At 47.0% G+C, this 21,403-nt stretch overlaps 1 protein-coding gene across 1 annotated transcript in view; it reads right to left on the bottom strand.

The window, feature by feature from the left end:
* The window catches only part of efna2b (ephrin-A2b), a 33,546-nt gene extending 12,792 nt beyond the window's left edge, over positions 1-20,754 (bottom strand). Inside the window, exon 1 of the mRNA XM_026323734.2 lies at positions 20,599-20,754. Coding sequence (XP_026179519.1) covers positions 20,599-20,723 — 125 coding nt within the window. The 5' untranslated portion in view covers positions 20,724-20,754. The remainder of the gene's footprint in view (positions 1-20,598) is intronic.
* Positions 20,755-21,403: the final 649 nt, after the last annotated feature.

The raw sequence follows: 21,403 nt of genomic DNA, 5'->3' as shown, positions 1-21,403 counted from the left end.
TCCAGGACTTTGCTCTGTCCTGTTTTCTCAGCTGCACTTTCCAAAGTCAAGACAATCTTTGTTTTTCACTGGGAACGAACACGGGAAGAAAAAAAACACTGGAACTGGGAAAATGTGGCAAAAGAGAATTTCTCTGGTTCTCAATAAAACATGAAACTAGTGCGTCCAGTTTCCAACATCACAGCCACAACATCAGATTTTGTGTTTCTGCTGCTTTTTAATAAAGTTTAAACAAAGTTTCAGACTGAATCCAAGCTGGGGGAGGTGTGTGTGTGCAAGCGTGTGTGTTAAAGGTCAGAGGTCGACGGCATTTGATTTGCTGAAACCTGAACCCTTGCCCGGCTGCGCCTTATTTTTGGAAAATCCAGGAGTGTCAACGTGTTCGCTCTTCACTCTGCTTCATATTCTTCACAACTTGCGACACATTTCAGGCCCAAATCAAATTCTGCCCCAGTCTGATCCAGGTCGTTGTGATTATTCCTAAAACACAACTGGCACTAAATAAACAATAAAAAACATAAAGTGACTGATTGTAAAGGTCAAAGTTTGCAGGACAAAAGCTCAGATTTTACAGCCGAACTCAAAATAATTGCAATTGAAATTAAATTTATTTAGAACAATTTAATGGCCGAAGTTGTTTTGAAGAAAAAATGTGAACTGGTTCCAGCTTCTGAAATGGGAAAAAAATAAAATAACCAGATTAATGAGTTATGACAATAATTGCTGTAAAGTGTCGCACGGCTGCACGTACTAAATTTATTTTTCAGACTTTGACTTTTAAAGGAACATTTTGCATTAAAGAGTAAAATTTCAGAAATAATAAGAATGAACCTGAAAAATCATCAGAAACTGAAATCAATGGATTTAAATATTTACTGCATCATATAAAGTCCTGCAAATGTATTTATTATATATATATATATATACTTTATTATAAATGTTTATTTTTATTTTGTTTGGTGTTGATATAATAAAGTAATAAACACAACATATTTATTATGTTTTTTAAGACTCAACTAGTATAAAATATTTAGTTTGATTTCTTAAAAATATTCCCACCTTTTTAAAGCAGGTTGGTTGTTTTCATGCATGAAAAATAGTAATACTTGAAAAAACAATATTTTTTATTATACTCTTGCAGCAGTATATAAAACATTTTCCTAAAAATTAAAATTATTTATTTCAAATTTATTAAAATTATATAATAGTTAGAAAATGATAATAATAATGTTACTATTGAAATAAATGCAATGTTATATATAATATAAATATTATTTTTATTTATTTTTAAAAATACTTTTGTATAAAAAATGACAGTTAATACAAATATCTATAAATGCTAAATATTTCTAGACGTTAAAAACATCAAACTGTAAATAGAGAGATGGTGAATAGTTTTGAAATATGTTTAATACATTCAAAAATAATAAAATATTGTGTTTATGTAACAAAATAAAATCGTTTTAAACATACATAGTCAAAATGGTTTTGATAGGTACTAACCCTCAGCAGTAAAATAATAAAGATAAATACAGAAATTTGAATTGATTCAATATGTTGTGGGACGTTCAGTGTTTGAGTCTGAGGGGAAATCTGGGTTCAGGTCTTTGTGCTCCTGCAGAACCACCGGGGGGTCTGGAGGGTCTGCAGGGTTGAGTCGAGGGGGTGGATTAGTTCTACTTGGTCGATCATTGCCCCGCCACACATTGTCCTGGCTGTCAGCGGCGGACATGCTCCACCAATCACACGCCATCACTCCCAGAATTCCCTGAGAACTTTGTGCAGAGATCCTCGAGCGTCCCGCTCGACACTCACTCTGATCTGCTCTGAAAACTCTGAACGTTTGTTGTAACATTTCCAATAATCAACAAACCTCAGTCCACGCAGTGCCCCCCCAATCTGAACCACAGGACCACATTTATCTGTGACCCTCTGCAGGGGCCGGGGGCCGAGGTTGGAAACCCCTGGACTGATCTCACTGTATGTAAAGTAGCTACAGATCAGTCCCAGTACCATAAGAACTTTTCTCATCAGTTTTGTTTGTTTATTTGAAGTAATTTAGACCCTGTTATTGATACTTGTTCCACCACAGTGCAGCCTGGGCAGTATAGGACAGCACAGACCCTCCTGCCCCCGTGCAGCAAAAGTCCAATCTAAACCAAATTTAAATTTGTTGTTATTGTTGCTGTTGTTCAGTAAAAATACCAAATATGAAACTGTTCAGACTTGTGCAGTTTCTGTTTTTCATAGTTCCTCAGTGGTTCCTTGTTTGACTGAAAAAAGAGACGATGACGAAGAGACAGTTCTAGTTCTGTACCAGCTCCTGTATTAGTAATAATGAGCTTTCGTTTTTAATATTCTCGTGGTCTCTGCAGATCCACGTCCTTCAAAAATAAAAGCATTTCCTGTTCTTTGACCCATCAACAGTGTTGGGCCTGACAGTGAGGGAGTGGCCGGCCTCCATCCCCTCGGTTGCTGATGGGGCCACAGCGGACCCCCGGCTAGTCTTATCAGCAGCCCAACATGGCGTGGATTACACGGCCCCAGTGGCTGCTGGGAGCTCTGCTAATCTGACCGCTCATTAATATTTAACACAGAGCCCGCCAGGAGGAAGACGCAGCGCAGCGTTCCTATTAGACAGAAGCCACTGTTGTTCTTGTCTGGCACTCTGACCAGCCAATCAGCTGCAGCGCAAACGAGCTGCCGAGCCTGTCAGCAGGGACAGACTGGCCCACAAGGCACTGAGTCAAACCTTGGACTTTAGACTTGGACTGAGACCTCAGACTGAGACTTGGAGCCATAAAGGAAATGGTGAAAATATCACATTATTCAATTCACATTCATTTTTAAAATGTAAAACACAAACATGGTGCGTTTAAACTACACTTTTCTATAAATACAGCAAATATTCACTTAAATAATGAATCAGATAATGAAACAAATGCTAATGGGTCTTCAGTCGACGGAGGAAGTCCAGCTGACAAAGTCACTGGGTGTGGGGTAAATAATGAAACTGCCCTGTCACTAAAACTGGCGCCCGTGAACTCTGAGAAGGAAAATCTCTATGTTTTCGCCATGCAGCTCCCAGCTTCACTAAATGGTCAGGTCCAGTCCAGTTTGTCTGTGACCTCTGACCTAGATGGCCCCTGTCATGCTGGGTCAGTTCATAAAGGCAGCTCCTGATTGGCTGTGACTGCCAGCTGTGTCTGGGGTTCCTGATCAGGTCACGCTGCTGAACAGCCCGACTCGTCTCTGTTTGATAAACTCGCCTCTACAGGATTTAACGCTCCGGTAGATCTGATGCTCCACCACCTCGTTAATCCAACAGGAAGTGGCTTTCCATCCTGTCTGGGTGTGGAAGAGGTGGGCCATGACAAGCTGCAGGCTTAAACTCAGACTGAAGGCGCTGCTTCACTTTCTGCTGCAAAATCAGATTCTCTCACGAATGATAGTTTCACCGGATTCGACCGTGAGCTTAGACTCCACCGGTTCCGCGTGTACCCAAGTCTACGGAGGCCTGGAGAGGACACAAGCCCCACACACACAAGAAAGGCTCAAAGGACTGATTGGGGTTAGGGGGGTCGAACAAGGATCCTTAGGCAGAACCGGTTGGACTTAATTAAGATCACAACTACAAGTCAAAGCTCAACTCTAACCTAAAACCAGGTCTCAGCGTTCAAACAGACCTTTGAAGCAGTGAGAGCCAGGTAACGTGCCCCCCCATCACGGATCTACTCATACTGACATTGGCGTGTTTGTGTGCTTCTCGTTCGGTTCTTTCAGGAAACATTAAATGCCCCTTGTCTCTGTTCGGCCGTGTCAGCGTTTCCAGGGGAAAACAGAGGAATCACATTTTCCTAATTCAGAGAAAATTCCCCAAACGTGCATCAGGGCCCGTTGCCAAGCTGCCGGACAGACTCCGCTCACACTGACATAGATTTCCTGTGTCCTGATAATAAATTCTGATTTATGTGTAATTCTATGGATTGAAGGACTTCCTGCAGTGTGTGATGTCATTTTAAAGTGTACTGTCTGGCCATAAATCCAGATGTGTGAAGTCTGGAGGACGACAAGAAGCTGCTGCTGAAACGTTAAACTGCAGTGAAACGGACCGAACTGTCGGAGAAAAGATCACGTACCTTAAGAGGAGCAGCAGACACAGGACCCAGCACCAGGAAAAGAAAGAGAAGAAGAAGAACAATCAATATTTGAGCACAACCACGAGTCAGGATTTAATGAAGTTCCCTTTCAACAAACAGCTGAGGAGGACGACGAATGAGCTCAGACGCAAACAGGCACAAAGCTGCTGCAGAAGAAGAAACACGACGTGTCAGAGGGAAGAGCAGGAGCAACAAGCTCACCTGAACCACACAGGTCAGGATGTGGACTCAGTCCATCCACCCTTGACAGACACCACGGACAGACACCACCTGAGAAAACTGCAGACAAACTGGACTGCAGCTCTGCCCTGACCCTGTTGGACCAGTCTGACAGTCCACTCTGGGAACTGATCATGTTATTGACGAACATGTCCACCTAATTGTTAAACCTGTAGGTAAACTCAAAGGAGGCGATGACAGCCGTGTGGAAATGTTCCAGCTGTTTCTTCTGAGAACTGATGTTTGCTTTTGTGCTCTGAGACCTGGTTTTGTTCACAGTCAGGGCCGCTCTAATCCCTCAGACTTCCTGTTTGTCAGAAACGATCCTGTATAAATGTGGTGTCTTACCACAGCGGGCTCACCGCAGCCAATCAGAGAGCAGCAAGGGGGGCATGGCAGCGAATTAATGAAGAGGAGAAGAAGAGTGTTCAGAGCATGATGAGGACAGACAAGGACACGGCAAGGACATGCAGTACACAGGCAGTACACAGAGTGTACACATGCAGTACACAGGGTGCACACAGGCAGTACACAGGCAGTACACAGAGTGTACACAGGCAGTACACAGAGTGTACACAGGCAGTACACAGGCAGTACACAGGGTGTACACAGAGTGTACACATGCAGTACACAGGGTGCACACAGGGTGTACACAGAGATACACAGGGTGTACAAAGGCAGTACACAGGCAGTACACAGGGTGTACACAGGCAGTACACAGGGTGTACACAGGCAGTACACAGGGTGTACACAGAATATGCAAAGTATAAAGTGCAGTATAAAGATATACCCACAAATATGTACACATGTACCAGTATGATGTACTGCGTATGTAACTGTGTAGTTATAGTTCAGTGGGTCCTCAGACCAGTTTCCTAAGGTAAGATAAACTTCATTAATCCCAGTCCAGGTGTGATAGTGTCTCTGGGAGCTGTGTGAATAAAGTTTTCTGTATCATAATGCGTGTAATTAATTAACTCCTGGTCATCAAACCAAACCTGTTGTGGTTATCCAGGGGAGCAGCACTACAGTGATTAATATGGGAGCAATTAGTCTAATTTGGTGACCTAGCTGGGGGCAGGGGGTCCCTGATGACGGAGGACATCTAATTACACCTGTGGATGGATGGTGGCCTCTCGGGCTGCCTGAGCTAACACACACATCTCTAATCCTGGTCCTGAACCTGGTCCCGAAGGTTACTTGTTAACAAAAGCTGCAGCCTTGCACTAGTCGTAATAAATAAACCTCTTTTTATTTCCCATGACTGATGAGCAGGAGCTTCAGCTCCTCACATGGAGGCTTTTCTTCGTGTGCTGAGGAGCCCGCGAGTCGCGTTCAGGACAGGAAGAGTAGAAAGTGACCAGTAGCTCGAAGCACTGACGCTCTGCCCTACACCAAAAACCACAGGACCCCTCAGACCTGCAGCGAGGGCCTGGGAGGAAGAGGAGGATGAAGGTCTGACTGAGGATGGCTCACGAATGACAAGATGAAGGTGTGTTCCCAGCATGCAGTGGGGCACAATCTGGGGTCAGTTTTGGAGGGAAAATGGCTCTGCAGGTGCCGCTTTCATTTAAACAGAGTGAATACAGCACTGCAAGGCATCATGGGAGGACAGAGTGACAGGGGGCCTGTTTATGTATTCATTGAAGACTGAAGTGATTTTCTCAGACATGACAACATGACTCCGCCCACGCCGCCCTGAGGCGAGGCATGATGGGAGCTGCAGGTCTGAGGATTGTAAATCAGTTTGTGTTCAGACCGAGGATTCAAAATGGAATATCTACTAAAATTGTTTGTCTCATCTGAAGAGGAAAAGGCAGCGAAACAACACTTCTCACTGCTGAAACTGAACCGGGGCCCTGACCTGGTGTTAATACCCTGACCTGGTTAGTACTTGGATGGGAGACTGCCGTGAAGGACCGGGGGCCAGTGCAGTCTCAGTGCAGGTCCCAAGCCTGAGTAAATGAGAGGGTTGCATCAGGAAGGGCACCCGGCGTAAAACTTGTGCCAAATCAATCGTGCGGATCGATTGATCCAGTGTGGCGACCCCCCCAATGGGAGCAGCCATAAGAGAGAAAAACCATTTTCATTCTGACCCACTTATCAAATATGTCACTGTGTCGTACTCTAATTATTGTGGTACATTACGGTCTGTCTTCTCTGTGCCACACGTCACAAACTGCAGAAATAAAACTGCAAAAGCAGTTCAGCAGTCTGACAGTCAGCTTTTATCAGCACAAGGCCGATATAAACCCAATGTCTGGTCCTCCGGTCATTACACTACAGCTCCCAGCATGCCTCACACCTACAGCACACGGATGCTGACAGGAGAGGAAGAACAGAGAGGGTGAGAAACTGTCTTCACCTTGTTTCAGAGTTGACCTACAACTCATCGCCACGGCAGCCAGGGAGGACGTCACCATGGCAACATCCTCCACGGAGCCCTGGGCTGGTTCAGGTGAGTCTGTGAGCCGAGAAAGGAGGAAAGGAAAGAAGGAAGGACAGACGGAGGACAGCTGCTTTCCTCATGAACACCCGTTTGTTCAGGAATTAGACACGTCCCACAGGAACACAGGAAAGTTCTACTTCCAAAGTAAATGTATATTTCACATGTTCTTCTATCATCTGAACCTCTTCCTGTGCCACAGACGTGTTCAAGGGTGGACGGGATGGACCGAGACAGAAATCATATCTGCTGCAGGAAGGAGGAAACAAGAGAAGGGAAGGAGAAATGAAAGAAAGAAGAAAACAAGGAGAGAAGAAGAGGAAAGAGGGAAATGAGGAGGGAGGAGAAGAAGAAAGGAAAGGAAGAAAGAAAGAAGAGGCCAAGAGGAAACGGAAGAGGAAAGAAAAGAAGGGCAAAATAAATCACGAGAAAAAACAGCATGAAGATGCAGAGAAATGGTGTATTTATGGAAACAATTATTACTGTCTGTTGACCTTCAGCCAATCACAGAGCTCTCTGGACCTTCAACCAATCACAGAGCTCTCGTAACATTTCAGCCAATCACAGAGCTTGCTAAACCTTCAGCCAATCACAGAGGTCACACTGTCAGCCAATCAGAGAGCAGGATCACAGTAACCAGGGTCCTCTCCTCCTCATAAACTTCCTTTCTTAGCTCCTTCTCTCTTTTTCTCTGCTGAGATATTATAGATTTTATGAATCTAACAATTTACAGGACACGTTCCCAGCACGTAACAAAGTGACGCCATGAAAGCTCCTAAACACGTTAAACAATTCGCTTCGTGCACAATACAAGTTCAACCCTGTAAGACCTGCGCTCTGTTTTTTATACTGCGCCATCTCACATTTCAGGTTCAGCTTATTTTACATACATCAAAAACAGAACAGCCTCGAGGAGAAAACTAAAAGTGTATTTTTTACAGTTCTGATAAACTTCAATCTGAGAGTCTGAATGTTAATGAATCACGTTTGTCTCAGGATGAATGTGAATACTGTGATGTTCAGGAAGCACCACAAACAGCCAGAAAATAAGTCAGAAGAACAGGCGGCTAACAAACATCTGGCTAACATGTGTCTGTGTGTAGAAAAGCACTATGGAAGTCCGTTTGCAGTCCACATCCAACGGCCCAGCTAACACGTAAACACGCCTGTCTAACATGGTAACAGGCCATCCAGACCACAGCAGTGACAGGGTCTGCACTGAATACAAGACTCCTTCAAACGGTCTCACCTGTACCTGAAAGACCACGCCCCCTTCACGACAGCATCAGTTTTCTTTAACAGAAAACAGCAAATGGCTGCCGAACACTTTCAGTCCATCACATCTCAGTCGTCCTGCAGGTAGAAACCGTCCGACTGACAGCGACCTTCACCAGGACGAGGACTCTAACTGCCAGGAATGTTTTACTGGACTACAAACATGGATCTGTGCCCCCTTTTCTCTGACTTCCAGCACAGTGACCTCATTCTGAATCAGTGTGCAGAAAAACAGCAGGGACTGTAATCCGGGCCTGGACAGGCAGACAGCGGGCTGTTACCATAATACTGCATTTCCCCAACTGTTCAAGCTTTAGTTCTTACATTTCAGGCTGTGCTGTCGTGTGGTCAAGTGCATCAAATAAAGAATAAAGTCACAGCTAATTGAGAATCGAGCCGCATGAGTCAGTGTGAGCCAAAGAACAAACACTGTCAGAAAAGCCCCAAGCTCAGGCGGATCCTGCTCGCTGTTCTAAGGAATCGCTCTAAGAGTTTACAGGATTATCTAAGGCACACTACCTGAGTCAGGAACTAGACTGTGGCATTTGAACACATTATTATGAGTATTTCATTATTGGTTTATTGATTCTGAGACGTTTACAGGCAGCTTGTTTTTCTTGTTGTTTCTGTGTGGACCACAGGACGACTGGAGTCCGCTCTGTGCAAGACAGAAGTCCAGCATGGGAGGAGACAGATATTCGGTCTGGACGGGATTAAATTCACTGACAACTGCATGAAATATTAAAGCCACCGTCTCTTAGTGACATAAATCCAGGCTGACAAGAAAATAAAGCAGTCTCTGCAGGATGGACAGGAACCAGCAGCTGCTGGAAAAATATGTGAAAACCGATGATGATTTGGAGGAAGATCAGCAGAGATGTGACTTGAACAGAAAAATCAGCTTGCTGCTCATGGAAAAACCCGCAGACACACTCAGTGTGAATAACACGTGTGTGACTGGTGGGCGTGGTGGCCCCCGTCATGTAAACCTCGTTAAGACGGCGCAGTAATCAGAGCATGAAGCACTGACGGCCTTCCTCTTTTATTCTGCCGCCATGTTTATCCCTGCTGCTCAGCTCATCGCCCACAAATATCAGGCTTTATTCAAACGTGCTGAATATTCTGAGAAAGACGGAAACACACACAGGAAAACCCTGAGAGTTTCCAGACCAGGTGAGACCAGAAAGAAGGAAAACCACTGTGAAACTTCTTGTCCACAGCTCCTGCAGTAAAAACATAAAAACCTCTTTCAGAAGAACAAGCGGGAGCTGAAGCCCCGTCCGCTTCTCTGTTTGGATTGGACGCTCAGGAAATCACTAAGCTTCTGGAGACAGGACGTTCACACTGTGCAGAGCTATTCTCCAAAAACACTGAAGTGATTTTAACAAGATGAGAAAACATTTCGGTGTCAGGCCAGTTTCACTCAGGATTCTGTAAAATGAGTCCGAACATTCTGCTGCCCGTCCTCAGTGTTAATCACCGGCTGCTCGTGTTGTTTTTGGATAGAAAACGTCAGCGTGTTGGTTTGCAGCCTGTAAGCTGACACGTTGAGAAGTCTTAGCATGAATCTGTTTTTTCAGTGTGTCCTTTAAACAAACACTCACAGTGAACCATGAAATCGACTCGTCTCAGTAGAACTGTGTAATCAGGGGATTCGGTTCAGCTGTGGCGAACAAGCTGATCTGATATCTGAGGGTGACACCCACAGGGTCACTGGGCCACGGACCAGAAACTGGTTCATGAAGCCGGACTCTGCGGTCCGGGCTGGTCTGTGAGATATGATGTTTTACTGGAACGCTCTCTGTGGATTGTGTTAGCAACATTTCCTCATTAACAGAAAACCTGATCTGGCTCTCTGATTTCTAGGAGACTGGTTTGGCCCCTGACTTATGAAGATCTTTGCTGGTTCAGGGTTTCGCCCAATCATCAGTGACAAGATCTGTGGTTGTCCTTGTCTGGAGGAGTTCTCGTGATTTTTTTTTTTTTTTTTTTCAGACAACCCAGTCCCATCTCCAGGCTCAGAAGCTTCTGTGTCCACACCAACACTGACAGTCTCCAGTTGCAGAGATTCTGACCAGAGACGACAGACAAAGTGTCACAGCTGGATCGAGACACGACCAGTGGACTCTTTGTTCCTTCAGAGCCTGTAAACAGTGACGCCGTTCTCAGCGTCTGGAGCTGGTTTTTGGAAAAAGACGGGCCCCCCATTGTTGGCGAGGAAGAACTATGTGAGCCAGGTCAGCGGTGTGGCTCCCTGCTGTGTTTTTAATAGTTTTTGGACAACAATGGAGGTCTACGGCTCAGACCCATAAGCTGAACCAGGTTCTGGATCCACACACATTCATTGGTGCTGTCGGTCTCAGGATGGGATCTGGACTCAGGGACACACTGACTGAATCACTGTCCTTTTTGTTTAATGCTACAAGAGTCTGTGGAGTTTGGACTTTCTGTCTCTGTGCACCTTGGATGTAGGTGTAGTTGTGGCAGAAACCTCCAGTCATGAACCAGCCTCCCTCTGGTCTCAGTGTCCTGCCCACTGAAGTGCTTCAGAGCCAGGCATGGAGCTGTCAATCACCCCACTGACCCTTCACCCCGACTTTCCCGGGCCGACCCGCCTCAGCAGCTGCTCCTCTGCTCCTTTCTTGTCATTGTGTCGTCTTTTCACTCCGCCAGCGATGGTCTGAGTCTCCCGACCATTTCCATAATCCCCATTAAATACTTCAAATGGGCGCTTTAGGAGCGCTGCCATCTGCATAATCCCATTAACTCTGGAGCTGCAGCCGACAGGAGCTGCGGCTCAGGTGGAGGAGCAGCAGCAGAGAAAAGGCAGATTTAGTTTGTGTCAAGTTTCTGAATGAATAAAAGGACGAGGACACGAAGAAGGAGAGGCCTGGTGGTTCAGGGTGATGGAGCCAAAGCTGCTCATTGAAGAAAAAATGAAAATCTTTTTAGTCTAAAAGCTTCTTCCTGCTGTAAATCTGCTGGTGCTTTCCTGTCTCCCCTCCTCCTCCTCCTCAGACCAAGCAGAAGAAAAACAGATTCACGCTTTCTGATGACAAGAAAAGTAGGTCAGATTTAAATTCAGGCCAAACCCGCGCTGGCTGCTCGCTCCACTCACATCTGATCTGCCTGAGAGAACCGGAGCCTCCACAGGCCGCAGACCTTCAGACTTCTCCTAAACTGATTCTTTTAAATAAAGCTGAGAGCAAAGGGGCAGAGAAGTGCGAGCGCAGAGCCGGAAATGAAACATCCATCACAGATCAAAAGGTCGATAAAAAGCAGGAAACGGGTTTGGTGATTAATTAACCACAGACGCGTCCTGAGGGAAACCCTAATGATGCACAGGCAGAGAAATAGAGTTCAGAGAGGAGACGGATGATGTTGCACCAGGTAATAAAAGGTCAAAACGGCGAACGTGCAGAATATGAACAGTTTCTCTCCAAATGTGTTGTTGCTCTGCCCCGATGGCCGATCGACTGAAACGTTAAAAAACCCGTCACAGCTTAGTCGGGATGAGGGGCTGTGAAACCAGCTCTCTCAACATTACGGCTTGTTTCAATGAGACACTGTACATCAGTCACTGTTGTACAATATGCTCAACACTGTATCTCCTCATATGTGGCTGTAAATCACCATAATATTTAAACTGCGACCACAGAAACATGACGAGCCGGAGCTGCATTTCTACATTTATCACAGACTCTGTGATAAATGTAGAAAGTGGCTCTCTGTCTGCATGAAAACCTGCAGGGAGGCCGGAACCAGTCCAGTCCTGATCCAGTCCTGCTCCTGCCCCAGCTCTATGGCGTGAAAAGTAAAAGCAGCAGTGTGGTTGCTGCTCTCAAAGATTCATGAGTGGTGTTGGAGCAGCAGATCCAGGTCATTCATAATGAATAACAGCAAACATCACAGACTCTGCTCTGACGTGAGCGCACAGGCTGAAAAACCTGCAACAACACAAACACTGACCGCAGGGACACAAAAGACAGCAGCCCCCGCCTCCTCGTCTGCAAACCAGTTAAAACCAGTTAGCTCTTGACAGAACCAAAGCAAACTGGTCAGAACCAGTGAACGTTGACATTAACAGTGTTCGCCTTCTGATCGACTGACGCTGTGGTCCATCTTTCACACCGCACCCGAACTCAGCAGAATTCCTCGGTCCTGAAATTTGAATCTGGTCGATTTAATGAGCTTTGGAGCCAACCGGGCCAAAGACACAGTCGCCATGATGTCATTCGCTTTATATCTGAGATTTCACACAGACGTTTGTCTGTTTCAGGGTGTGTGTGTGTGTGTGTGTGTGTGTTTGCAGCTTCACTTTTGTAATTTCCCATTACTTTTTACAGTGTGGTCAGAGCGGCTGAGTCAGCAGAGACTGTGTTTTCCATCAAACATCACATGTTCATCTCTGAACCCAGGCCCAGGCTCAGAAAGGCCAACGAGACGGGGACTCAACGATAAGCTCAGACCCTCAGCAGCTTTTCATCTGAATCTTTTTGTGAAGGTCGTCGTGTCCTAGAAAAGACGTTTACATCCAACTAGTCTGCAACAGCTAACACGTTCCAAAGGGACAAACGGCGACTGGTTCTATTGTCATCCACAGACGAGTTTGTTTTCTAGTACAACATCTCACCAGTAAAGACTTCTGAGGGTGTGTTTAGCCTAGCTTAGCACAAAGACTGGGAGTAAAGGGAAACTGTTAGCCTGCTATATCAAAGAGAAAAATCCACCTCCCATCAAGTCCAAGACTGATTTACTGGTTTTAGTCCAACAGTATCTGGAAATCATCTTCTGTTTGTTCTGTCTGCAGCAGTGAGTGGCCACGTTGCTACATTTAATCCACAGTAGAAGAAGAAAACCAAACAGCAGATTCTATAAAGCCCATAAAGATGAGCTGCACTCACTTCCACAGATGGGGCAGAGTTAAAAACTGCACCCGAACCTGTGACCTTCAGGCCTGCAGCTTACCGACAGGCTCATCCCACCTTCACCAAGACCAGTCGGAAGTCAGAAACACCGCGCTGAGCCAGATCCACCTGAAGGCCTGGTCCAGAGTTGAGGCAGCCCTGGTCTCTGAGCGCAGGGTCGATAACAGAGAATAAGGGCAGGGAGAAGGCGCGGGAGGACTCTGTAATCCTGTTAGACGAACACCTGAGCTGCAGGCTAATCCTGTTTAAAGCACAGCACACAGTCGACACACACACTTCACACTGACAGGACCACACCTGCATATCTCTGTGGGCGGGGCTTACATCAGGTGTCCTGTCCTGACAGTCAGGTGACTGCTCTTACACCGTTATGAGTCTATCATAGTTCGTCTGTCCGCCTGTTTTCTTCTTGGCCTTTCAGAGTGCCGCTTTAGGTTCGGACTGTTTCTGGATCCAAACTTCAGACTCGCTGGAACCGTCTCTCTCTCTGTGCCTCAGTGTTTATGTCTGCACAGAACCTCAGCCAGAAAATTCACATTTTTATGTTTAGAAAAACCGATGGCCCAGAGTTCTTATGGGGATTGTTCAGATTTATTCTCCTTTTCAGCCACGTCTCCAGAATGTTCCTTCACACGAGTCAAAGTTCCCACATGAGAGCACATATGTACAAATTCTGTTTGTTCTTCTACATCTCCAATTTTTTAGATCTGTTCTGTGTTTAGAAATGAGTGCACAGTTATGGCTGCAGCACGAATCTCAGTGTCGCTTCAGGTCACATCACTGCCTGTTGAGGGGAAAGTCTTTTAACTGTGTGTTTCTTCTGAGAGAAAATGGAAATGAATGAGAGGAATGTCTGCTCCTGGTGCCTAGACCTGATCTCAGATCGATACCTGATCAGATGGTCGGCCGATCAATGAGGACCTAAACATCAAACTTGGTGCTAAACCTCTTTTTAAAGAATTTTTAAATGCTTTCATGCTGATTGATGAAATTTTGTGCTTCCTAACACACAATCAGTGTCCACGTATCTCCACAGTCAACACTCACATTATTTATAGAAGTGAGAGCTGACAGATCTCAGCAGGTCTCGCCTCCTTCTGCCGATTTAACGTTAAACCTGAACCGTCTTTGTTGTCACCAGCAGCAGATCCTCAACACTGATCCCAAACAGCCAAACCAGATTATTATTTTTTATTATTCACCTGCAGCATCATTGACCAACAACCTACTATGTGGCAGAAATAGGAGGAGACCTGAGAGGACAAAGGAAAACTGAGTGCAGGATGGGTGTGGGCCCAGCAGTAGTCGGGTTCTCCACTTCAAATCCACATCTCTGGCAGTCTGACTGACAGTCCCGACAGGCTGCTGTTCCCGCTCACACCCCTCATGTGGAACCGCACTGTGTTTTTCTTTCCCTGTCTCAAATCTCCAGCTGCCTGAAAGGTCCAAGGTCACCATCTGCTTTGAGCTCCAGAAACCCCAGGCCGCTCGGCACGGCCCAGAGGACCAGTCAGAAGGCACACGGCATGAACTGGGCACCACGCCCCGCGGTCCAAACCCACGTCATGTCCCTATCATCTAACCTCATGTCACACCTTCACATCGCACTGTCACATGACCCATTGACATCATGGCACACTGTGGCATCACAGCAGTGTGCGAGGTCACGTGACAAAAGAAGACTCGACGTGATGTACCACAGGAACATGGCAGGAACGGTAACACACCTGAAGAGGAGGAGGAGGAGACGACGTGTTGGCGCCACAGACGACTTGACACATCGTGAAGAAACGTAACAAAGGAACAAAGCAAAGTTAGTCAGTGGTCAAACACTCGGGAGGAGGCTGGTTCTGGTTTCAAACCAGTTTCTAATCTGTTAAATTGGCGCCAGGTGTGAAACCCTTTTATTCCCATACAGACACGTTCAGCCGGTGCTCAATAACCAGAACAAAGCGTCCAGGTAACCAGGTGACCAGGTGACCAGGTAACGTTGTGAGCGTCAGTGTCGGGACGTAACGATAATGGGACAATAATGTGTCGTCGTGTTGGGAAGTACTGCTGAAGGAAATGTGCTTGGATTTTCACAGTAAAACTTAAAAATGGATTTCCTCATATTTTTATAGGAATCTGACTAAGAAATGACAGATTCATTGATTATTACAGTTTCAGTTGCTTTGTTAAAAAATACTTTCAAAGCATGAAATCAACATCATCCGTACAGGATCAATTTAACGTGTTTCAGGTTAAATAAATGAAACAGCTCCTTCACTTTACCTGTTTAATGTCATAATCAGCAGGAACAGCAGGCTCAGCTCATCAGAAGCTGTGAAATGGATCATTTGGATCATTGATCCTGGAACAACAGGAGGACTGAGGCTCTGATTAAACACACACACTTTTAATTAGTTTGTGTTGTAAATCCCAAATAAATATTCTCCGTCTTTACAAGTCATCAACTCAGATTCTTTGTATTTTCTTCCATTTCCTCATAAGAAACTTCAGATCAGACCTGAATCAAATGTTCTGGCGCTACGTACATTTACTCTAATACTGAAATACAGATGGGGGTATTTTTATTTTCTGCTGCTTCAGGAAGTAGTTTTCCTGTTTATTTACAGGTTACTCTTTGATTTTCATGGACAAAACATATAAAACAGAATTGAAATCTTCTGATCAAGAAAATACAAAGCAGATGGATCCAAATTAATTTAATTCTTCTTAGATATTTAATTATATCTTATCTAAATAACATTTGTAATGCAGGACTTCGAACGTGTGAAATAAATATTTTTCCTTCAGAAAACACACACACACACACACACACACACACACACAGACCTGACTACCTGGCTGGAGTCTCAGTGTTGTAGATATGACATTATGCAGATTCAGTCTTTCCTAATTTCAGGCTTACGACAACAGCTTCCTTATCTGACTGTGCCTCCCTACGTGGGGCCCTGATCTGGACCTGGACATGGACCCAGACCTGGACTTGGGCCTGGGCGACCTGTGCAGTAAATCATCCACCCAGAGAAGAAGACAGAGAGGGTGGAAACAGGACCAGCAGCTGCAGGACTTGGGACCTTTAACCCTTTAATAACAGCAGCACAGCTCTGGCTCTTCTGTCAGTCTGAGGGAGCTGATGGTTCTGGATCGGCTCCTACACGTATTTTAATACAACTAATCATATAAGTTACTACGTATCAGCGAATTTCTGTCACGCAATGTTTAATTATGACGATGCAGAGATAAGAGGAAACGCAGCAGAGGACCAGGGGAAGAGCAGGAACTGAAGGTTCAGGTGCCGCTGTTCTTAAATCCAGCTCAACGGTGAAGGCATAAAACTGCAGCTGGTTCTGTCCATCAGCGTGAAGCTCAACACATCAGAGTAAAACTGCACATGGTCAGTCAGATTTACTTCACTCGTTCGACTGCAGTGTCTTCAAACCAGACACAGCACCGTTTGATTCCGGGTTGAAATCCTCTCTCCTCACTTTTTCTACTTTTTGAGGCAAATGATTTGTTTGTTTTTTCCCTTACATTCACCTGCACACAGTGATTTTTGCTGCGTGTTGGCATTTTTCTCTTTACATGGACTGACGCCAACAGGTTCCCTCCACTTCCCACGTCCGGACCTCGGCATTGGACCCGGAGATGAAGCCGTGCTCCGTCTTCAGAGTTTCTGCAGGAGCCTCACATTCACACTGCTCCGCTCGTCACCCGCTCCGACCTGCTGCACTGTGCAGCCTTTCAGGCCCAGTTTCATCAGAAAACAGAGACAGGTTTCCACCCTCCTCCTCCTCCTCGGTGTGCTCGAGCACTTCAAAGTTCCCCTGGTGTGTGTGTGTGTGCGTGTGTGCGTGTGTGTGTGTGTGTGTGTGTGATGTGGGTCAGACATTAAAATGCATGAGCAGGGAGCAGAACGCATGATGAAGTGCTGAGACACGAGGAGGAGAGAATATAAAAATAACTGGAGGAGCCTCTGACAGAAACTCTCCCCACTGACACTGCTGCCACGCCGCCACACCGCCACGCCGCCACCCCACCACGCCATTGGTCCAAACTACCAGCAACAGCCAAAAAATGCCACAAATCCTGCACAGCTCCCATCATTCAGACACAAACAGCAACATGGAGTTTTCCCAGGAACAGATCACGGTTATCCAACTAATTACAGGTTTAAAAGGTTGAACCACAAATGTTGTTCACATCCAGATGCCCCAGGACAGAAACGTGATGTCATGAGGTTCGTTTAGTTAGTTCGCCCCGTCATGTGACAGCAGACGACACTTTCACCAAAAAACCTCTGCCTTCATTTTAATACCCCGTCACATGACACCTGAACACCAACAATGGAACAGGCAGGAGTTTGCACTTTGCTGTGTCAGAACAATCACAACAAAATAGAAACAAATTCACAGAAACATTTACAGCTGCTGCTCATCTTCATCATCACCATCCTCATCATCACCATCAGACCCTGCAGAACTTTGTCACTGCCAAACCCACAAACCAGCGACGGAACAAAAGGGAATTTGGGGACATTTTGCCACATGATCACCCATTTTCCTGAAACCCTGATAATCTGTGCGCCGCTGCTTCCTGTCTGCTCTGCAACCGCCTGGCTGCAGAGAGGTCGAGGGTAGGGGGGGTCTGACCTTGGAGGCAGAAGGCGGAACAAAATGGCGACTGCTACTGTGTTTCTGCCGGTACTATGAACAAAACTGTCCGCCATTTTCTGAGTCGCAGCGGGGGGGGGGTTATAGTTTCTGGTTCTGTGGATTCAGACGTGTTTGAATCGGACCAGTATTTGTTCGTGAGGTGTGGATTCACTTCTGAATTTCTGTATCCAATTACCGTATTTTCCAGACTATAAGTCGCTTTTAGCACAAACAGCCTTGTTGAAGAGAAAAAAATAGATATAAGTCTAATTTCTAATTATAATAATTATGGATTAGATCAACCTGTGAAGAACGTAAGTTGGACCTAAGCAGAACCGCATTAATATATTCTCTCATCTGTGACAGGTAACGTTAAACTGCGTCTCCTTCTCTCTCAGGTCGTCTGAATGTCGACCGCCCAAACAGCTGCAGACTTTAGTAGCTGCACTGTTTGAGTTTAAGGTGAGCAGTGTCATCAAACACTGGTGACTGCCGGACATGACACATATAAGACACTTCGCTGTTTAAGTCGCAGGACGAGCCAGAGGAGCAAAAAAAGGTGCGACTTATAGTCCAGAATATATGGTACTCTCTTCTTTCTCCAAATGCAAGACACCTGCACAGGTGGACAGGTAACACCTTCCGTCAGCACATTCGTGTCATATACTGCAACATAAATGCTGCACCGTCTGCTCCTGAGCACCCACAGCGCAGCACCCTGGGGACCCCCGCCCTTGGCAGCATCAACCACACGTACAACGATGAAACTGCAGAGTCAAACTGGGGGCAGTTTACACAACGGGGGTCACCGACCCACGGTGCTCGAAGCCGCTGCCCTGCTGCCCCCGATCAGCTGCGGGGGCAGCAGGGACAGTTGGCAAACAAGCAGGGCTGTGGCCCCCGAGGACCGGGGTTGGTGACCCCCGTTACAGAGACCAGCCACAGTGGTCGTTTTTGTTGGGCTCAGTTTCAGAGCAAAAAGCACTCGGTCGGTTCAAAGAGTTAAACCAGAACCAACACTTGTCCTGGACGACCGTTAAAGGAGCAGCTGCTCCATGTTGTTCGAGTGCAGGCGGTGAGTCAGTGAAGTGGATTCACTCAGGGTGAACTCGTGTTTTCCTCCGTTTGTGCGACTCACACGTCGATGTTTATTGGATCCAGGAGGAGCGACGAGCTGCTCCCAGCTCTCCTCCTGATTTGACCAGACCATAATGAAGTTAACATTTCTGGGGTTTTTGTGTGTTTGGTTTCGGGACACTGCAGCCACAGAGGAGCACTTCATTTCCTCCTGATTTCATTTGCTGAACCGAGTCCAGTCACAGCTAAAAAATGTTTCCTTTGACCTCAGCCCAGTTTGGGGACAGAAACACAACAGGCACAAAGTCACAGATCTGTTCAACACAGTAACAGAGACTCTGAGGACACAGACGTCCTGCACCCTGACGAAACCCACAAGAAGAATCTGATCCCTGAAGAGTCAAGATCTGCCGACAGTCCGAGAGCCCCAACGTTCCTGCAGAGGACTCAAACTCCCCGAACCACAGAGGATCAGCTCAGACCACCATGGACCCAACACTTCATCCTCCCCTCAGGTCTGAGCAGTGTCCCTGCTGCTGAGAGACCTGCTGCCAGTCTGACTGATGGAGCACACACACACACAAACAGACACACACACACACACACACACACACACAAACACAGACACACACACAGACACACGCACAGAGGCGCACACACAGTCAAAGGAAACCTAAAGGGGGTCACAGAATCCCAGATCCTGACAAACTATTTGTCGGTCCATGTCCTGACCTTTGTCACCACTGACTAATTAAAAACAAGGAGCAGGACGGGTCGGGCTGAATCTAATCAGGACAGTCTGCATCGGCCCCCAAACACCCAGAACTACTAAGGTCCGGTCTTTTAGTCAGAGCCTGAAAGTTTTCACCCGAGCTGACGTGTGAATCTTTGTGCAGAAGAAAAAAAGGCAAATGTCAGAGGGAGACAAAGACCTCAGACCCGAAGCTTTGGGGAATCAGACCCTAACCCAAATTACCACAACTCAACTCATCAGCTCAGAGCACAGCTGACCAATCAGAACGCAGAACAGTGAGCAGGTAAACGTCTCAGGCCTGTTGTGGGTCTCAACAGTATGAGCACATCACAGCGAGGGGGGGGGCCAGCGGTTCTGTTTCAAACCCTGATTTAACGCTGGATGTGGTCCATGCTGGACTCTGGGTCCGACTGCAAACACCGACACTGCCTCATCACTAAACCTGCCGGGCTGCTCGATTCACCTGAACACCTGAGTCCGGGAACCGGACGGATTCATGAACAGTCAAACGAGCTGCAGATGAGTTTAGTGCCAGTAACAGGACTGATGCTTCCAGCTCCGGCTCAAAGGTCGTCACAGGATAATAATCAATAACCAATAATCATTACGATTAAAGCCAATAATCATTACGATTAAAACCAATAATCATTAGTGGACTTTCATTGTATTCTGGGGCTGATGTTACACACGGGCCCCAGGGGCCGGGCCCCTCCAGGCGTCCGAGCGTGTCCCTTCACTCCCTTCACTACCTGAAACACACTGAACAATAATTGCCCTGTGCTGAGGGGGGTCACCGCAGACCCGGTCCAGACTGGTTTCTTTTTTTAGTGCTGCCGTTTCTGACCTGGACTCAAACCTGGACTCACACTGTTCTGTCTCACTGACCGTGGACTCTTCCCGCCCGTGTCTGAGGGACGGGAGGGAAGCAGCAGCAGCCCGCTCCGTCCTGGATGTTTCTGACCCGGTTCTACTCCTGAGCGTCCAGGCACGAACCCAGAGTTCATCAATTAAAGGCTCGTTTTCAGCTTTTCGCTGTGATGTGAGCACTGATCCGGTTCTCTCTGAGCCCGGGTCTTACCTGGGGTTAGAGCTGTTCCAGTAGACCGCGTACCGGTCGGACACGATGCGGTCGTCGGTGACGGCGGAGCAAAGCCGGAGCATCAGGCCGAGCAGCAGCAGCGGCGGCCGCCCGGTGCGCTCCATGTGCAGCGGCGTCTGTCGTCCTCAGCTCTGAGCGTGTGGGGATCCGCAGGACCGGAGCCCAGACTCATCAAACCCTCCAAGGCCCCGGGGTTGGTCTATTCGCACCGCAGATCGATAGTCAATAATCACTGATTACTTCTCCATCCCGCCGCGCTCTCGTTTAACGGACCATGTCTCTGAGCGGCAGGCGGAAACTCTCACCCGAGTCCGGAGGAAGGTCTTCACGGCGTGTCCTCAAAAACCAGAAAATTCATCCAAATCCGCGTCCGGGACGGCAACCGGTCCCCAGCTTTCATCTTCGGTCGGTCAGAAGCAGATTCGGCCGCGCAGTCCCCGGTCCGTCCATGTGCGTCCTTCTGGAAACGGAGCTCAGAGTCCGGACCGTCTCGGATCCTCTTAGAGACTCGGCACTTTGAGTCCGCCACACTGGATGAGGAGGAGCTCGGAGCTCCGCCGTGCAGCCCCGCGGCGGCTCCCCGCTGCCCGGTGTGTCTGCAGCCGTTCCGCAACTTCAAGACTCCGCCGTTGGTCCGGGAACGCGTCCACCGATCTGTGGGTCCCTCCTCTGTGAACCCGGACTCAAACTTTCCGCGCTGCCGTGTCCCCGGTGCTCGAACCGACAGAAAACAGACGCAAAGCAGCGGAACAAAGAAAAGAAGCTCCGAGGAAAAGTTTGCAGC

The sequence above is a fragment of the Mastacembelus armatus genome, chromosome 4 (genome assembly GCF_900324485.2).
Source record: "Mastacembelus armatus chromosome 4, fMasArm1.2, whole genome shotgun sequence".
NCBI classification, from domain to species: domain Eukaryota; kingdom Metazoa; phylum Chordata; class Actinopteri; order Synbranchiformes; family Mastacembelidae; genus Mastacembelus; species Mastacembelus armatus.
This window is presented reverse-complemented; position numbering and strand designations above follow the sequence as displayed.